Source organism: Pongo pygmaeus, chromosome 12, assembly GCF_028885625.2.
Source record: "Pongo pygmaeus isolate AG05252 chromosome 12, NHGRI_mPonPyg2-v2.0_pri, whole genome shotgun sequence".
NCBI classification, from domain to species: Eukaryota; Metazoa; Chordata; class Mammalia; order Primates; family Hominidae; genus Pongo; species Pongo pygmaeus.
In genome coordinates, this window is record NC_072385.2 from 60,563,585 (window position 1) to 60,581,049 (window position 17,465).

Below are 17,465 nucleotides of genomic sequence, written 5' to 3' on the forward strand. Positions count from 1 at the left end.
CAAACTGGACTCTCGGGGTTGAACGTGGGGTGTTGGGAGAGTGGGGAAGTGAGGTTATGGAGGCCGAGGCTGCTGTGGGAAGGAGATGACACTTTCTCAGGCAGGTTGGTCATAGAGAGGAGCTGGTGTGGCAGACATGAGAAAGCCTGTGCTCTTGAAAGATGAAAGAGCCTAGGGGATGGACTGGAGTGACGAAGACCCCAGGCAGGGGCTGGGGTGGGGTGCCTGGCATCCTGGGCCAGGTGACAGGTATGAAGGCGATGACAGTGAGTCCAGGACATCCGCCTCACCCTCCATCCTGCCCTGAGCTACGCTGCTTAGTCCTGCAGCCTGTGGGCAGGTGTGGGGGTCTCCCTGTCCTGAGCCCTTATGGTCTGGCTGGGCCCACACTTGCGTGTACCATGGGGTTTCAGAAAGATGGTGCTTAGGGCTAGGGTGGGAATGAGGCCTTCCTATACTTCATTTAGTCATGGAGTATGTATCCTTCTACCAGCAACTGCTACAGCATCCCATCCCTTTTCTCCTCTGCAGTGTGTGTGTATGAGTGTGTAAATGTGTGTGTATGTGTGTGTATGTGTCTGATGCTTTACCTCTCTCCCTCTTTCTCATGGGCCAGTTACCTGGGCTGACTGGGCAGTGGTACTTTAAGCAGCGACACTGGAGCTCTGCAACCTCAGGTGACGCTGAGGATTAGGGGTGTGAGGTGCGATTGCGGGGAAAGATGACATCCCCCACTCTCTGGTGTTCCTCCAGTTCTGCCCCCACTCCCACAAGCCACTGCAGCATCATGCACTTTTTCTGTGTTTTTATTTTTTCTTTCACAGGTGGGCCTTAATGTCCTGGTTCAGAAAGCCAACAAGTTCACCCCAGCCACCCGCCTTCTCATCCAGAGGTTTGTGCCGTTCCCTGCTGTAGGTAAGACCTGCACACCACATAGATGTGTGCTGTGGGTGGGTGTTGGGGACCGCTGGGCTCCCAGAGAGACAGATGACCCTTCCACACCTCCCCTGATGCCCAGGGAGCACCCAGCTGGGAGAATTGGCGCAAAATGTTTAGCTAAAAGACAAGACCATGGGGTCCCACTGACCAACTCTGTGCTGAGATTCTGCTTTCAGCATAGGGGTTCTTAGGCTGGGGTCCCAGACCCCCAAGGGGTCAGTAGACAGAATGCAGCGGATCCTGTGAGCTTGGTCAGGGAAAAGATTTACATTAACCTCTAACTGCATTTTAACATTTCCTTCCATTACGAATGTAGGCAGCAAACCACAGTCAGAAGCAGGACCTGTGACTTTGTCACCAGTAGAAATCACAGATGTTTTCATGGCACATTACAGTTGTTACAGAGATCTTAAAATATTATTTATGCTCAACACTAATTCATATTTTCTTTCTTTTTTTTTTTTTTTTTTTTTTGAGACAGAGTTTCGCTCTTGTCACCCGGGCTGGAGTGTGGTGGTGCGATCTCGGCTCACTGCAACCTCCACCTCCCGGCTTCAAGCAATTCTCCTGCCTTAGGCTCCCAGGTAGCTGGAATTACAGGCATGTGCCACCATGCCCATCTAATTTTGTATTTTTAGTAGAGATGGGGTTTCACCATGTTGGCCAGGCTGGTCTCGAATTCCTAACCTCATGATCCACCTGCCTCGCCCTCCCAAAGTGCTGGGATTACAGATGTGAGCCACCATGCCTGGCCACTAATTCATATTTAATACATCAACTGATAGATCTTGTTTTTAATTCATTAGTTAAAAAGCACATCTAGGCTGGGTGTGGTAGCTCACGGCTGTAATCCCAGCACTCTGGGAGGCCGAGGTAGGCGGATCATGAGGTCAGGAGATCAAGACCATCCTTGCCAACATGGTGAAACCCCATCTCTACTAAACATAGAAAAATTAGCTGGGTGTGGTGGTGCGTGCCTGTATTCCGAGCTACTCAGGCCGAGGCAGGAGAATCGCTTGAACCAGGGAGTTGAAGGTTGCAGTGAGCCAAGATCACACCACTGCACTCCAGCCTAGGCGACAGAGTGAGACTCTGTCTCAAAAACAAAACAAACAAACAAAAAAAAACAGAAAACATCTATTACTATATCACAATAATTTGGTAATTTCTTTCAGGATGATCCCTTTGTGATCCTTTGTGTTTTGTTTTATGCATTTAGAAACATTATTCTGAGGGGGGTCCATAGGCCTCACCAGACTTCCTGAGTGGTTCGTGGCACAAAAGAAGGCTGGAAGCTTCTGCTAGTCTAGGTTTCAAGCCTTTAGGTATTGTGAGCCTCTAGGTTTCAGAGGCCTTCGCTCTACGCAGGTGATTGTGGGCGCACAGGTATATGTGGAGGGGATTTCTCCTGCCTTCAGCTGCGTCTTTGCTGAACTTGGAGTCTATGAGCTCACCATAGATGCCCCAGGCCGGGGCCCTGGAGATGCCACAGAGCTCTGCTTGGCCCTTAAGAAGCCTACACCTTGTTGGGGAGAAGGACAAAATAGTGGAAGGAGTTTTTAAAACTAAAAAGAAATAAACGATATTGAGAGCAGCGTAAGGCAGTGCATAGCTGTCAAAAGAGAAGGATAAACCAGTCCTTGAACCATAACAGCAGAACTCCCCATCTGTGCCAAAGGACAACAATGGGGACAGGCCAGCACAGGGCATGAGGACTCGTGACCTCTATGGTACCAAGGCACCGTCTGAAGAGCTGGAGTCAGACCCAGGCTCATGGTCCTGACCCTGATCGTCATCTCCAGGGCCCTGCTTCTCCATCTGTAAAAGGTGGGTACCAGTACCCACCTTCCTACAGCCCAGAGCTCTGGGAGGAGCAAGTGAGGCCACAAACCAGTTTCCACTGAGATGAAGGTGCTTTGAAGCACCTGCAAAGCCCTGTGAGAGGGTGACAGGTCATTGCTGGGCAGCCCCACCCCTGGATGACCCAGAGACTAATGAATTCCCAGAACCAGCCACCTGGCTCAGCCTCAGCCAGCCCAGATAATTGCTATAGCAACTCCACACTTTTAATGAACTTTCAGCTATTTCTGTCGTGAGCCATTAATGGAATAACCCTTTAGATCTGATTCGTTAAGGGGCCTAATAAAGCAAACACGGCTGCCCAACTGGTGTTCCCGGCCATTCAGCCTGGAGGGTCAGATGCAGCCTGAGAAGGGGCAGCGCTCTGCTGCACTGGGCTGGATCTGGGATTCAGCCAAGATGTAATCTGTCCTTAGCCAAGCTTTAGATAAGAACTTTGCCGGGGGCCCATTCCAGCCCTACTGGCCATCTTGCTGTGTCACCTTGGGGTGGTCTTAACCTCTCTGGGACTCTTTCAGGAGGAGGGTCCCTGCTTTGGGTCTGAGACTTTCTGACCTGCCCCTCTTCAGACTCCAGTGTAATTCCCCTCCCCTCTTCTTTTTGGGAATGAGGCTTAGCCGCTCGCACAGGTGCAGCCACTGTTGTCTTGAGATCCTGAACATCCCTCACGGGTTGCATAATGTGGTTTAAGCCCTGACAGTCCTTGCTTACCAGGATCCAGGGAGAGGCAGGCCCTTTGTGGCTTCTTCCTCCGGCCTGGCTGCTGAGTCCTGGCTGGGTACCTGCCTGCCTTCTGCCCCAGCCCCAGTCTCCCCTCCCCCCACACAGGCTTCCATCTCTCTAGTCCCCATGTCCATCCCTCTCATCTGCAAGTGGACACTTGCGGACTGCCCTAGTCAATGCTGACACAGCTTTGAGATGATTAGGTATGGCCCTTACCCACCAGGGACTCAAAAGCCACCTGGTCCTCTCAGGCCACTGTCCAGTCCCTGTACTTGGCCTCTCTTCACTTTATCCCCAGGTACCCCTGGCCAGAGAGAGTATCCCTAAGCTGCACCAGGTGCTGGCAGGGCCTAGGTCCTGCCCGGAGTTCACTCCAGTTCTCCGAGGCAGGCTAGGCCAGACCTGGCTGGGCCACCATTAAAGGTGACCAAGAAGCTGGCTCAGGCTGTGCTTGACCTTGTGGAGGGTCCCCTGTCCCTTTAGGCTGCTTGCAGAGACAGGACTCACTGAGCAGTGACTGCACATGGGAAGGAGGTTGGGGCAAGTGGTAGTGATCATACTTAAGCCCTGTTGTTGGGATGTGAGTGGAGTGGAACGGGGTCTTCAGGGTGATGTGGGTCCTGAAGAGGCTTGTGCCCTGTGGTCAGAGGCTGCATCCAGGCTCTCACACTTCTGAGCAGGTTGGGAACTCAAGCTCTGGGGAACAAGGAAGCCCCAAGAGTCAGTTTCTTTTTCCCAAGGCTCTGCCAGCTCCTCTGCAGGCTCCAGCCTGAAGCCTGGGAGGTGGGCTACATGCTGCCTAAGAGTGGCCTGAGACACACGCACCTGGGCCTCACACCAAACTCCACCACTCCCACCCCATTCTACCCGCTGTCTCCTCAGCTGGAAATGAGGCCTCTGACGAGACCCTCCTTCAGCCCCTTCCCACCAGGACCTCTGTGACTGCAGGCCTCCTTGAGGTTTGCAGAGCTCTTGGGGGCTGCACGGCTCCCCTCATATTCCCCAGCAGGCCTCTCTCCTCCCTCGGTTCTCCTCATTCTGTGCTGGGAGGGTCCGAAGGCAGAGCGTGCCATCACCCTCTTACAGAAGAATGAACAAAGTCAGACTTGCTAAAAGTGATACTGAGCTGGCCAGAGCCCAGGCCTCCCAGGCCCAGCCCAGGGCTATTTCAAGCCCTGTGAGATAACCCCTCACCCCTATAGCTGAGAAACTGAGCAGTGTGGCCCGGAGGCAGCCAAGGCTACGCGGTGTCCTCCCTGTTCTGCCTCCATGTTCCCCCCTAGTTTTTCAGAGTGTGTGTGTGCACACGCCTGTGTCACATGACTGATGCATGTGCAGGCACATGTACTGAGTACGTGGGAAGCCCTGGAATGCTCACTGCAGCCATTTCTCTCCCCTTGGAGAGAGGTGGTTTCAGGGCCATGCTGCGTCCCTGGTCTAGAACAGCAATCGTGTGGGAGATCTCAGTTTCTATTTATACATGGAGATGTTAGGAAAGACAGTGAGCCCAGGAGCATGTGTGCTGGCATCAGAATCGATTGGGGACTGGTAATTAATTTGCTTAGACCTTAATTAATTCTCCAGTTCTTTCTTATTTGTGGACTGTCACGCCTAATTGTGTTCAGGAGCTCAAGCTCGGAGCGGGCCCTCCGTTAATTGACGTATGGTTGCTGCGAGGTGAAGTTAATGGTTTGGGAAGCTGGGCAAACAGTGTAATTAAAGGTCAGTAGAGGAGGCATTGGAAAAATACACACCCCCAGGTCCAGCCACCAGTCTCTGTGAGCAGAGTCCGTTCCAGGGGTTGCCGGCCCCACAGGCTTCTCGAGGGGCCTTGGGGGAGGGGTACGGGGAGCAGTTACCAGCAGGAAGGAGGGCCAAGTCCTGGGTCCCAGAGGCGGCAGTGGCCAGGGGATTAGACATCTCATTGACAGTAATGGGTGGGGCAGGGGCTTTAGGGAGGTGGAGACAGAGGTGTTGGCTCAGCAAGCACATCTATAAAGCTGGCCCTCTAGACTCCGGGGAGGTGTGTGCATGGGGAGGGCAGGAAGCCCTGAAGGTCACCCCAGGCTGCCTGGCTGCATCCACTCAGAGCAGGGAACAGGCAGTGAGTGTCATGTGCTCATCAAGACCCCCAGCTAGACCCCTGAGTTCCTGATGAGGGAGGCCTGAGCTTCGGCATCAGCCAGCTGCTCCTTCCAAGAAGAACAAGCTTCCTGCAGGCACCGGAAATGCCAGCCTCAGCAGCTCCTTGCTGAGAAATGACTTCTTCCTGTGCCGTCCCCAGCAGTCTCCTATGTTAAATGTCAGGATTTATTTTATTGCCGTGAAAAGATCTCTGTGTTCACCAATGAGTCCCTTGCCCAGGGTGTCCTGGCACTGTTTGGGAGAAGGTCTTCTGTTCATTCACAGGTGTGGCAAACCTGTTCCCTGACATCCATGCCCCCTTCTCCCCAAGGCCACACGGGTCCTCGTGTCATTGAACCCCTCTTCGCTCCACTGCTTCCCCTTTGTGCTCAGTCCACCCTGCTTCCTCTGTCTAGGAGGTGGCCATGGCAGTGCTGCCCAAGTCTGGAGGGCCTACCCCCAGGTCAGAGCACAGCTCCCCAGGCCTCATCCCCTGTGAGCAGGAGGCAGCAGCGTGCACCTGTGGCAGCTGTGTCCTGGGCCCTGTGACATCAAGGTCCCTCCATCAAGGTCAGTGGTGCTTCGCGTGGCATCCACGCCCTTCAGGCACCTCTGGATACCATGAGTCCCTTCTTTGACGTGCCCTGCTCTTGCCTCTCCTGTGCCCCACTGCAGCCCTGGAGAATCCTGCCATCCTCCTCTCCTCCCTCTTGCTGGGCCCCGGGCCTTTGCATGTGGCCCTGATGTCTGGATACCTGCTCTTCCCACTACCTCAAGCACCCTCTGCCCTCCCTTGACTGCCAGGCCTTTGTGACTCGGCTCGAACACCATCTCCTCTTGGAAGCCCTCACTGGGAGTCCCAGCCAGGGTTAGATGGCAGCTACCTGTGTGTGCCGATGTCTATCTGGGGACTGCCCGTGTTGTTTCCAAGCCTGGCTCCCCCATTAGACAGTGAGTGCCCCAAGGCAGGGACTGGATCTCATCTACCACCACCCTCAGCCCCCTCGGTGCCTGGCACACAGTCAGTGCTCAGTGTGGGTTTATTCAATGATCAAATGAGTGCTTTGGCACAACAGGTTTGAGATGAGGCACTCGTGGCAGAACCTCACCCTGATGGCAGTGGTGGCCAGATTCTGTAGCTACCTGGGCATTTATTCTGGACCTTTTCCACTTTTTAAAGTTGTTTTGGAGTGCTCTGTTTTCTTTTATACATTTTTACCATCACTGTGGTCCACTCTTAGTCAGCAGGCCTAGGGTGGATGACCAATGGGCCCACCCCTTTCCAGATCATCCTGGGCACATTATCCAACCCTTCCGGGCCATGATGGCCCCATCTATAAAATGGGATACTAGTATCTCTAAGCAAAGTTTTCATGGGGATTGAACATGTCAATTTCCCAGCGTAGCATGAGCACCTACTAAATGTTGATCCTCTTCCAGCTCCACTCCGTTCCTCCTGCCCCAATCAGGGGTGGCACATTCCTGCCATCAGGGAACTTGTTCTTTGGGGGTAAGATGTGGTTAGATGTTCAAAATGGCATGCACACACACACACACAAAATAGTTCCGGTGTTAAGGGCAATAAAGTTTTATAGAGGATTAAACCCATTCGATAATCTCTCTAAATCACCTTCCATCATCTCTACGATTTTAGGAATCTAATATGAACTGAATTATATACGGAAAGCGTGTTTGTTGAGAAAAGGGCTGGGATAATTAGATCATGTTATCAAAGGAATATGTGGGCGTGGTGGTGTGGATTTTGAGGAGCCATGGAAGGTTGGGCTGGGCTGGGTGCCAGAACTGGTAGCAGCCTCAGAACTGGCATGGGCCCCTGGTGTGTGTCAGGCCCCAAGAGGACACAGGCAGTGGGTCCAAGGCAGCCACAGGAAAGTGTCTAGTGTCCCAGGGCTCTGTCTTCAGTTTCATTCCCTTCAGTTATTTTGATGCCTTGGATGGAGGAGGCCTGTGGCTCATATTCAAAAAACAGGGACACCAACCTGGCAGGGATTGTGAATTCATGGGCAAGAGCACCAGGATCTAAAAAGATCCATTGAGGTGGGCCGATGAGATCTCACAAGGTTTGATGTATGTCTTGCTGTTCAAAAAATGTAGGTGCACAAGTGTGAGGGTGTCAAGACCTGACTTGGCTGAAGTTCTCAAGACAGAGACCCAGGGGTCTCATGGACTGTGTGCTCAGAATGGGTCCCTGGTGTGGTGTGTGCCTCTGATGATGCTCACTCAGATTTCAGCTGCATTACTAAAGATAGAACACCAAGAACAAAGGAGTCTGTTTAATTCTGGCTGTACACGTCAAGAGTAGCTCTGATAAGTGGTAACGCCACAAGAGTGACAGGATCTTCTGAAAAAAATGAGAGCCTGTTATTGGAATGAGCTGCCTGACTCCTGGATTTGAGGGAAATGTCTGATTAGTAGACAGGCCCCAGAAGCTGTGAGGGGCACTCGCACGCGACCAAGGCACCTGTTTCCAAGCAGCTTGCTCAGGATCTGGCATACCGTAGGTGCTCCATAAGTGCTTGTTGCGTAAAAGGCCTTCCATTTCTGGGGTTTTATAATTCCTGAAATCCAGAAGGTAGAGAAGCCCAGAGGCAGAGACAGTGGGGAAGTGTAATGCAGAGGGAGGGAGGGGCTATGCAGGAGGGGAATGCAGGAGGGAGCAGGGGGCCTGGCTGGACTGGGCTGGCCTGCTGGGGAACAGAGGAGGGCATGTTGGCTCTATGAGTGTTAGCTTGGGGTTTGAGCTTTATCTTTGGTTGATGGGGAACCATTGAAGAATCTCAAGCTAAGAGGCAGCTGTGATAAAAAAGGGGCTTTTTAAAAAGAAGAATGTGTTAGCAGGAATCATATTAACAGATTCCAAACTTCCGAGTCAGCCTACACCTAGACTTACAGGCTGATTTTTCAATCCAGAAATTCCCGGTCCTGAGTCGGTGACACTTCAATATGGGTTGTGAAACTCTCCCCAAATTCTCAAGCTACTTAAAAGAAAATTTGTGCTGCTTACTTAGCACTGCCTCTCAGGTGGAATAATGGGGATTTTTGTGAAATCAAGCAAATATGAGGGCATGCATCCTTATTTGATGATCATCACTGTCTTAAAGGCAGAGGGGTTGTATTCTGCTGTGATTCAAGTGTGAGAGAGAGTATGTGTGAGTGTGTAAAGATGGTAATATGCCTACATGTATATTTTCAATGCATAGACCTTCCCGGGCAGGGACATGAGAACCTGGCTATAGTGGTTGCCTCTGGGGAGGGGGTGAAGTGTAGGGTTGGGAAGGAGACTTACTTTTTATTATTTCCCCTTTTACACCATTTGAATCATTGACTGTGTTGCCCAAACGGTGGAAGGAAGGAAGAGAGGGAGGGAGGAGAGAAGAGAGAAGAGGGGAGGAGAGGCCAGCATTACCTCCCACTTCTTGCAGAAGAGGAAGTGGAATCTGGAAGTACTTAGTCCAACATCAGTCTTGAGCCAGAATAGCAACTGAAGTCTCATGCTTGCTACTAGAGTGCTTGTTTGTTCGTTTTAATGAAAATGGCTCTATTTCTTTCTCGTAATACATAATAGAATAAGCAATCCTACTTCTCTCTCCAGAGTCATTTAGTATATATCCCTCCAAATTCAAGTTAACATCTAAAAGTATATGAATCTCTGCCTATTATATCTATATGTAGTGTAAATATGTCTATATAAATGTAATTTAATACAAATGGGTTCATATATATATATACTATTCTGTAAACTGCTTTTTAACCTCACAGTCAATTTTAGATGTCTTTTCATGGCAGTCATAAAATTGTAACTTCTCCTTAATAGCCACAGTAGTTTGTTCCATGACTATTTTAAAATGATTTATTTATTTATTTATTTATAGGTGGAGTCTTGCTCTGTCACCCAGGCTGGAGTGCAGTGGCATGATCTCGGCTCACTGCAACCTCCGCCTCCTGGGTTCAAGCGATTCTTCTGTCTTGGCCTCCCGAATAGCTGGGATTACAGGTGCATGCCACCACGCCTGGCTAATTTTTGTGTTTTTAGTAGAGACGGGGTTTCAGCATGTTGACCAGGCTGGTCTTGAACTCCTGAGCTCAGGTGATCCACCCGCCTCAGCCTCTCAAAGTGCTGGGATTACAGGCATGAGCCACTGCACTCAGCCTGTTTTTTTAATTATGAAATTTTTCTATTAACATAGAAAATTGAAGAAATAGAGAAAGAGAATGTTAGATACACTAGAAGCCCTCCGCCTTCTTGATTCTGGTTTCTTTCTCTCCCCACAGAAGGCACCAACCTGGAGTTAGTGTATGCTTACCATTTAGGTTTTATATTTTAGCATATGTGCATGTACCATAAGCCATCAATTGTATTGTTCATGAATTTTTTAAAATTCATATTAACTGTACCATACTGTACATATCCTTCTGAAACTTGCCTTTCATTGTGGTTTTGAAATTTATTTATGTTAATACATATACATTCATTTCAGCTGCCATAGGCATTCGTACTGTGTGGCTATCCACAGGTGATTAACTGGGGACATTTAGGTTGTTTTCAGTCTCTCATTATTATACAGTCTTGCTCTAAACAACCTTGTGCCCTAAGCAGCTCATGTGCACATGAGTAAGAGTTTCTGCTGGCAAAAGTTTTCAAACCTTCATCTGTATTATAATCACCTGGGGAATTAAAAAAAAAATAGATCTGGGCCCTACCTCAGCTTTGGTTTCACTTGTGCTGGGAATCGCCAGGCTAGGGTGTGTACCCAGACATGGAATGGACACATTAGAGGGTACACACATTTCTAGCTTTATTAAATATTGCCAGGTGGGCATATGGGTGTTTACCCAACCTGCAGGGCATGAAATTTTGTTTCCCTACATCCTCTTCAATATTTGGTATTATTGATCTCTTAAAATTTTTGTTCATCTGGGCCGGGCGTGGTGGCTCACACCTGTAATCCCAGCATTTTGAGAGGCTGAGGCAAGTGGATCACCTGAGGTCAGGAGTTCAAGACCAGCTTAGCCAACATGGTGAAAACCCATCTCTACTAAAAATAGAAAAATTAGCTGGGCATGGTGGTGGGCACCTGTAATTGCAGCTACTTGGGAGGCTGAGGCAGGAGAGTTGCTTGAACCCAGGAGGCAGAGGTTGCAGTGAGCCGAGATTGTGCCGCTGCACTCCAGCCTGGGTGACAGAGTGAGACTCCATCTCAAAAAGAAAGAAAAAGAAAAATGTGTTCATCTGAACTGGTTTATTTCTCATTTTAATTTGCATTTTTCCAATTCCCAGTATAGTTGGGAACCTTTTCTTAACTTTACTGGACATTTGGGTTTCCAAACAGAAGAGAGAGTAAGAGGATATCCTTATTTCATACCATCGACAAAAAAAAATTCAAGATAGATTGAAGGCCTAAATGTGAAAAGTAAAAAATTAAAACCTTTGGAAGAAAATATAGATGAACACTGGAGTAGGGGTAGAGTTTCTTTTTTTTTTTTTCTTTTTCTTTCTTTTTTTTTTTTTTTTTTGAGGCACAGTCTCTCTCTGTTGCCCAGGCTAGAGTGCAGTGGTGCAGTCTTGGCTCACTGCAGTCTCCTCCTCCTGGTTCAAGCGATTCTCTTGCCTCAGCCTCCGGAGTAGCTGGGACTACAGGCATGTGCCACCATGACTGACTAATTTTTGTATTTTAGTAGAGATGGGGTTTCTCCATGTTAGGCAGGCTGATCTCGAACTCCTGACCTCAAGTGATCCACTCACATCGGCCTCCCAAAGTGCAGAGATTACAGGCATGAGGCACCACACCCTGCCTAGAGTTTCTTAACAACACAAAATGTATATACCAGGAAGGATTCTTTATATGACTATATATTAAACTATATGACAGAAGGCACCATGTTGTGAGAAAAACAAGTCACAGGCTGGGAATAGCTATTTGTAAACCCTTTAACCAATGAGGTTTAGCCTCCAAAACCTATAAAGAACTCCTGCAGATTTTTTTTTCCTCAGATCTAGAAACCTAACCCTGATTATTAGTAAGATTGAGTTCATGTTTATTAGTTTTTCAGTCTTTTATGAATTGCCTACTCATATATTTTTCTATGATTTTGATCACTGTATCTTTTTCTTAATAATTCTTAAAGCTCTTACAGATTGTATGGATTTTTTGGCTGAAATTAGCAGAAACCCTCAACACAAACTGTTTGTCTTGATTCCTGGTTGACAACCCAATTCCTGGTTGTCTGGAATCGGGTCACATGCCTCTTCCTAGACCAGTCACTGCCTGTGGGAGGATTATTACTATTAGTTTGGATTAATCTCGGGGGAGGGGCAGTAGAATAGCTCTTAGGAGCCAGTCACCGTGACCCTCCATAACTTAAGATTAGTAGCCCTTTGTTTATCATATGTAATAAATATCACTTCCCAGGTCCCCATTTCTTATAGTATGGTTTCTAAATTGATCTTGAATGCTGTGTTTCTAAGATGCCTAAGTTATAAGAGGTATTAACATAATAGCCTTTTAGAAGAGAACTATAATTAGTGTCCATTGGAAGGAATAAGCAAGCATTCACTTACACATTCAATACAAGTCACTTTCTTTAGTACCACAGAGTTGGAGTCTGAGCCTCCTTCACATTTTCTTGTTCTTTTTTGGGCATTGGTTGTTAAACACAGCGTCGTGGCCACCACTGCTTTTTGTAGTCCTGCTTCTAATCTCGACTCCTTTAGCCCGTTTAAGATGAATGGTGTAATTTCAAAGCATATAAAAGAATATTGGGAATTTTTTGTTTGCATTTCTGATTTGGTTACACTTATGTCTCACATTTGTTCTTTACTTGGAGAAAAAAAATTCCTGAAATTAATCAGCTTCTTTAGGAAGCCGACATGTTGTAGATACCTAAGTGTGGGACCCATGACTAGGTTACGTCAATCCCTGCTGGCTTTAAAATGTGTGTGATCTTCTTCAAGAAGTTTGGCAGTTTTTTTTTTTTTTACTTTTTGGGTAAATGAAACATGATTATATTCTCACTGTAAAAATTTAAATATTATAGAAAATTCTGGTGTAAAAAAGTGGAAGTCTTTCAACAACCCCTAATTCTCAAATTGAATTCCTTTCCCCAAGCAGACCACTCTGTGAGCTGTGAACCTTCCAAAATATTACCTGTGGATTTATGCACACATATATGTGCATATGCCAATTACAGGGTTTTACATACAGTAAATCATCATGTACATACTCAGTAGCTTTTTTCACATAACAGTTTGTTTTGGAGATCTTCCCATGTGAGTTCCCTAATGGTGGACATTTAGGTTGTTTCTAATTATTTGCTCTTACAAACAGTGCTATAATTAACATCCTTGTAAATGTCTCTTTGTGCATATGGGCAAGCATTTCTTTAGGGTAGCTATCTATGGTTTGGCAATTTCTACTGTCTTTAATTGCATTGCCTGGTATCTGGCAGACGATCTTCTGCATGTACAATAACTTTTCATGTCCGTGCTCCATTATAGTGTAAGTTTTAGAAAGATGTTTTAGGCAACAATTAGGAATCTAAGTTTAAGTTCAAATTCTGTATGGATTGCTGTGGTCAGCTGAGGTGACACTTGAATGAATGGATACCTCTATACATGGCTGCATTCACACATGTACAGGCAATTGTGTTGAGTAGCAGGTAAGATTCCCTTCTCTGACGACTTTCATTGTAAGGCACATTATGATTTTTAAAACATTAAAATATGGGAAGGTGCATCGTAGAATTGAGGAGTTATGGTAGTTTATTTTCCCCAAATCAGTAGCCCATTGCTACATGTCCGTGTTTAAATGGTCCTTTCCCTGTGAGTTGATAGAACTGCTTTACCACCAATTAATTTCCCCGACAGATGGGTGAGTTGCAGGCCTAGTGTACTGCATTGATCGGCTTGTCTATTCCTGCCCTAGTTCAGGGGGCAGGCTCCCCCATGATCTTCTTTTGGAGAACTTTCTTGCACATTTGTCTTTCTGTCTACTGCTCTTTCTTCCTCCCCACACTGCCCCTTTTACACCGGGTGCTTCATTAGCTTTTCACAATCTGCATGATTTTGCATCGCAATGGGTCGGATGTGAGAACATCTGCAGCAGGCAAGAGCAAATTCTCCTCAGGACTTAACACTGAGCTTGCCATCATCAAGAAGCAGTGTCTTTCTCTCTCCTTCTCTTTCTCTCTCTCATTCCTTGACATCTCCCACATTGCTGCTCAAACATCAGTTATGCCTGAGTCTTGAATGGTGTCAATCTGAGTTGAAAATGTGCCAGCTTTCTTAACATCATCACTAACAGGCTGCTTAATTAACCTGCTGATACCATCAATAATAGATCTTGCTGGTGTGTTGGAGAGGAGACCTGTGCCCCAGGGTTGTGTGTGTTCTCGTTCTCTCTGTCTCTGTTTTTTTTTTTTTTTTTCTCTCTCTCTCTCTGTATCATTTGCTTAGGCTCTCAGTGTCCCTGTCACAGGAGCCAGATTTGCCAGGAGTGGGATGGGAAGGATCAGGGACAGTTTGAAAAGGATATGGCAGAATTGAAAGTTCGGGATGAGCTCATGGAAATGAAATCACTGTAACAGGCTGGCATTCCCACTTCTCAAGGGCATGGATGGCTGGTAACCTCTGCATACGGCAGGTGCTTAATAAAGGCCAACCAATGTACACAGTCAACAGAAGAGACTGCAGGTCATGTGCCGTCTGTGTAGGCTATAAGAATTGCCGGTTTCAAGGGAGGAGCCTGGGGGGGGGTACCATCATTCTGAGATGACTTTTAGGGTTTTCTCTGTCTTTTTTCCATTCAGGCAGCTTCAGAAGTGTCCTGGAGGGGCTGGATGAGGGGAAGGAGGCTGGGTTTTCACTTCCTTTCATGCTTCATCTTTCATCTCAGTGGTTTTGTGTTTGAACCAAAGCTGTCCTGCTCACCCCATGTTTAATGTTTGGAGATTACAGGGAGGGAGGGAGATGCCACTGTGAGTCAGGGCTGGTCCATTACCACCTCCAGATCCACACTCTCTCTTCTCTTTGTCTCCCCTATACATACACACACAAAATGGGGGCTAGAGACATTTCAGCTGTCCCCAGCTTCCCCTGACTTGGCATGGGCACAGGTGCAGAGGCTGACATTTTGTGTGAGCTCAGCCAGCACCCAGAAATCCCATGGAGACCCTACATTCTGCCCCTCCTTTTATGCCCGGAGAAGCCGAGGTGGGGTTGGGGTGGCAATGGCTCAAGTCCCCAGAGTGAGCTGGTAGCTCCCGACCTTAGCAGGATGCTCGTCTCCTGGACCACATTCCTGTAACTTTGCCTTTCCGGGAGTGGCGGTGGTGGTGGTATGGTGGACAGCGTCATCAGAGGGCTAAGATTGATGCCTTTCAGGGCAGAAAACCCCACTATCCTCTCAACGGTTTTCTTAGGTCTCCTGGGAACCGAAAGCCTGACAGCCCCAAGGGCATGGGGGATGCATAGCCTCCCTAAGGCCACTAGAGGGCGTGTCACTAACACAGAGGCCAGGTGGCTGCTTCCCAAGGCTACCCTGGGGGACCCTTCTGGGCCCTGAGCCCTGAGCCCTGGGTGCCTGGGGCTGAGGCGGGAGAGATATGGAGCCAGAATTGGAACCCAAGCCCGATGGCCCCAGACCCAGGCCCCAACCCCTCCTGGTCATGCCCTGCTAACCAGATCTCCTTTACCTTGGATTCAGCTTCCTAATTCTGTCTGTCACTGACTGTGGTGAAAACAAGGGTTTCTCAGTGTCAGCAATGTTGACATATTTGGGGGCCAGATGATCCTTTGTTGGGGGGACTGTCCTGTGCCTTGTGAGATGTTTAGCAGCACCTCTGGCCTCTATCCACCAGATGCCTGCAGCAACCCCTGACCCCTAGATCGCAATCACTGAAAATGCCCTCAGACGTGGCCAAATGCCCCACAGAACCGCCCCTGGCAGAGGGCAGCTGTTTAGGGCAGGTGAGCATGCCTGTTGTGGGGCAGGAGAGCCTGGGACACAGAGGGACTGCCCATGGTTCCCACTGTGCTGAGCGTCGGTGGAAGCAGGAGAGATGCTCGAAGATGGCATGTGTGCTCTAAATACATTTTAGAACTGTATTTGGCCTCCTGCTTTTCTTCTCCAAAGACTGCAGAGTCTCCTGGTCTTCCCCTGTTTATTCCACCTCCCCATTTTAATGAAACAGGCGACTGAGGCCCCAGGGGTCTCAAGCCACACCTCACCCACAGAACCCTGTGCCCCAGCTGTGAGCACCCTGGACCACTCGTTGGCTCAGCCCCAGGAGCATCTGTGGTCTCCCTCCCACTCCGCCTGCCCACTAGGCCCCGCCACCCTCCAGCTCCCCAAACCCTGGTGCCCCCCCCACTGGAAGGAGGGGGAAGCAGCAGGTGTTGATGCTAATCAGCGTTCACAGCCCAGAACTGCAGTCGCTCCCAGGCTCACACACTCCCCAAAATTAAACACTCATTATACAAAATTAATTGACATTAATTAGCAAAAATTAAAACTTTAAACACAGCAAGGCGCTTTGGGGGGAGGAGTGAAGCAGGCAGACTCCGCATTTGTCACCCCCCACTCCCCACCTGCCCACCCTTCCCAGGTCCCCCCACTTCCATCCTGCAGCAGGGCTGGGAGAGTTCAGGCGGGGTCAACACCCACACTGCACAGGGCCACGGGGCCTGGCCCAGTCGTGTGAGTCCCAGGCTGGGGGAGCAGAAAGGATCCCTGAGCTAGTTGCCAGCTAATGGGTGGCCCCAGACTTCACCAACCAGTGCTTCACTAAGGAGCCGGGAACCCTCCCCTTAGTCCAGGTTCCCAAGATCTCAGATGGCAGAGGGGCCTAGCCAAAGGCAGGCACTCAACCATAGGAAGCAAGAATGGAGAAGGTCTGCCTTTAACTCAGCCCGCCGCTCCTGCCCCAATCCTCCTGCCCCCTGAGTATTCAGAGGCAGAGGCACTGTAGCCTTTCTGCTCTGTCCCACTCTGCTGTGTGACCTCAGATAAGTCACTCCTCTTCTCTGAGCCTCAGTCTTCCATCCATATGATGAGGGGGTGGTGCTGGGTGAACACTGAGGTTTCCGCCTCTCTGGCACCTGCTGTCAGGGAGGCAAATTTCTGGGAACTTGATTTACTCAGAGACAGGAGGGACTGGATGTGGGACAGAGAGTTCAAGAGGATGGGGCAGCCCAAGGGCCCCAGTGATGGTGGAACATCAGGCCTCGGGGTCGGGGGGATGCGACTTCAGGCCAGAGAGCCCTCCCAGATGGACACCCACTTTGCCTGCCTAGTGGGCTTGCCCTGGAGGAGAGGAAAGCAGCCCCTCAATAAGTGGCCGCTCTCTGAGGCCAGAACGGGTGTCCTCCCTAATACCTGTTCTTTTCCACTTTTGCTTACCGGGTTCCCAAGGGCCCCCAGATCCCTCACCAGGCTGATAGGCAGATGGACAACAGAACCACCCCTTCCCCAACCTTTGCCCATGCATTTGAACACAGAACCCCATGGCTTGAGTAGGAAGGAGTGTAGTGACCTCCCTCCAGGTGGAATGCCATCTTCCTCCTCATCCTGCTCTCTGCATCCCCTCTCTCTGCAGCCAGTGCCAATATCTGCAATGTGGTCCTGATGCGGTACGGGGAGCTGGAGGAAGGGATTGATGTCCTGGACAGCGATGGCAACCTCGTGGGCTCCTCCAAGATCGCAGCCCGACACGTGGGTCTGGGGGTTCGCAGGGTTGGGGAGGCCAGCAACAGGGAGGGAAGTGGTTTTCCTTTAGCGTGTGTCTTCCACAGGCTTCTATCC

General features: G+C 49.2%; 1 protein-coding gene across 7 annotated transcripts in view; it reads left to right on the plus strand.

Annotated features, from left to right (window-relative positions):
* Positions 1 to 17,465, plus strand: part of SFXN5 (sideroflexin 5) — a 131,246-nt gene that overhangs the window by 84,350 nt on the left and 29,431 nt on the right. For 5 of the 7 annotated variants that reach the window (XM_054473660.2, XM_054473662.2, XM_054473663.2 and 2 more), the window contains 2 exons: positions 825 to 915; positions 17,260 to 17,375. In XM_054473660.2, the coding sequence (XP_054329635.1) occupies positions 825 to 915; positions 17,260 to 17,375 (207 nt within the window). The remainder of the gene's footprint in view (positions 1 to 824; positions 916 to 17,259; positions 17,376 to 17,465) is intronic. The other 2 variants (XM_054473665.2, XM_054473666.2) reach the window with 2 other exon arrangements.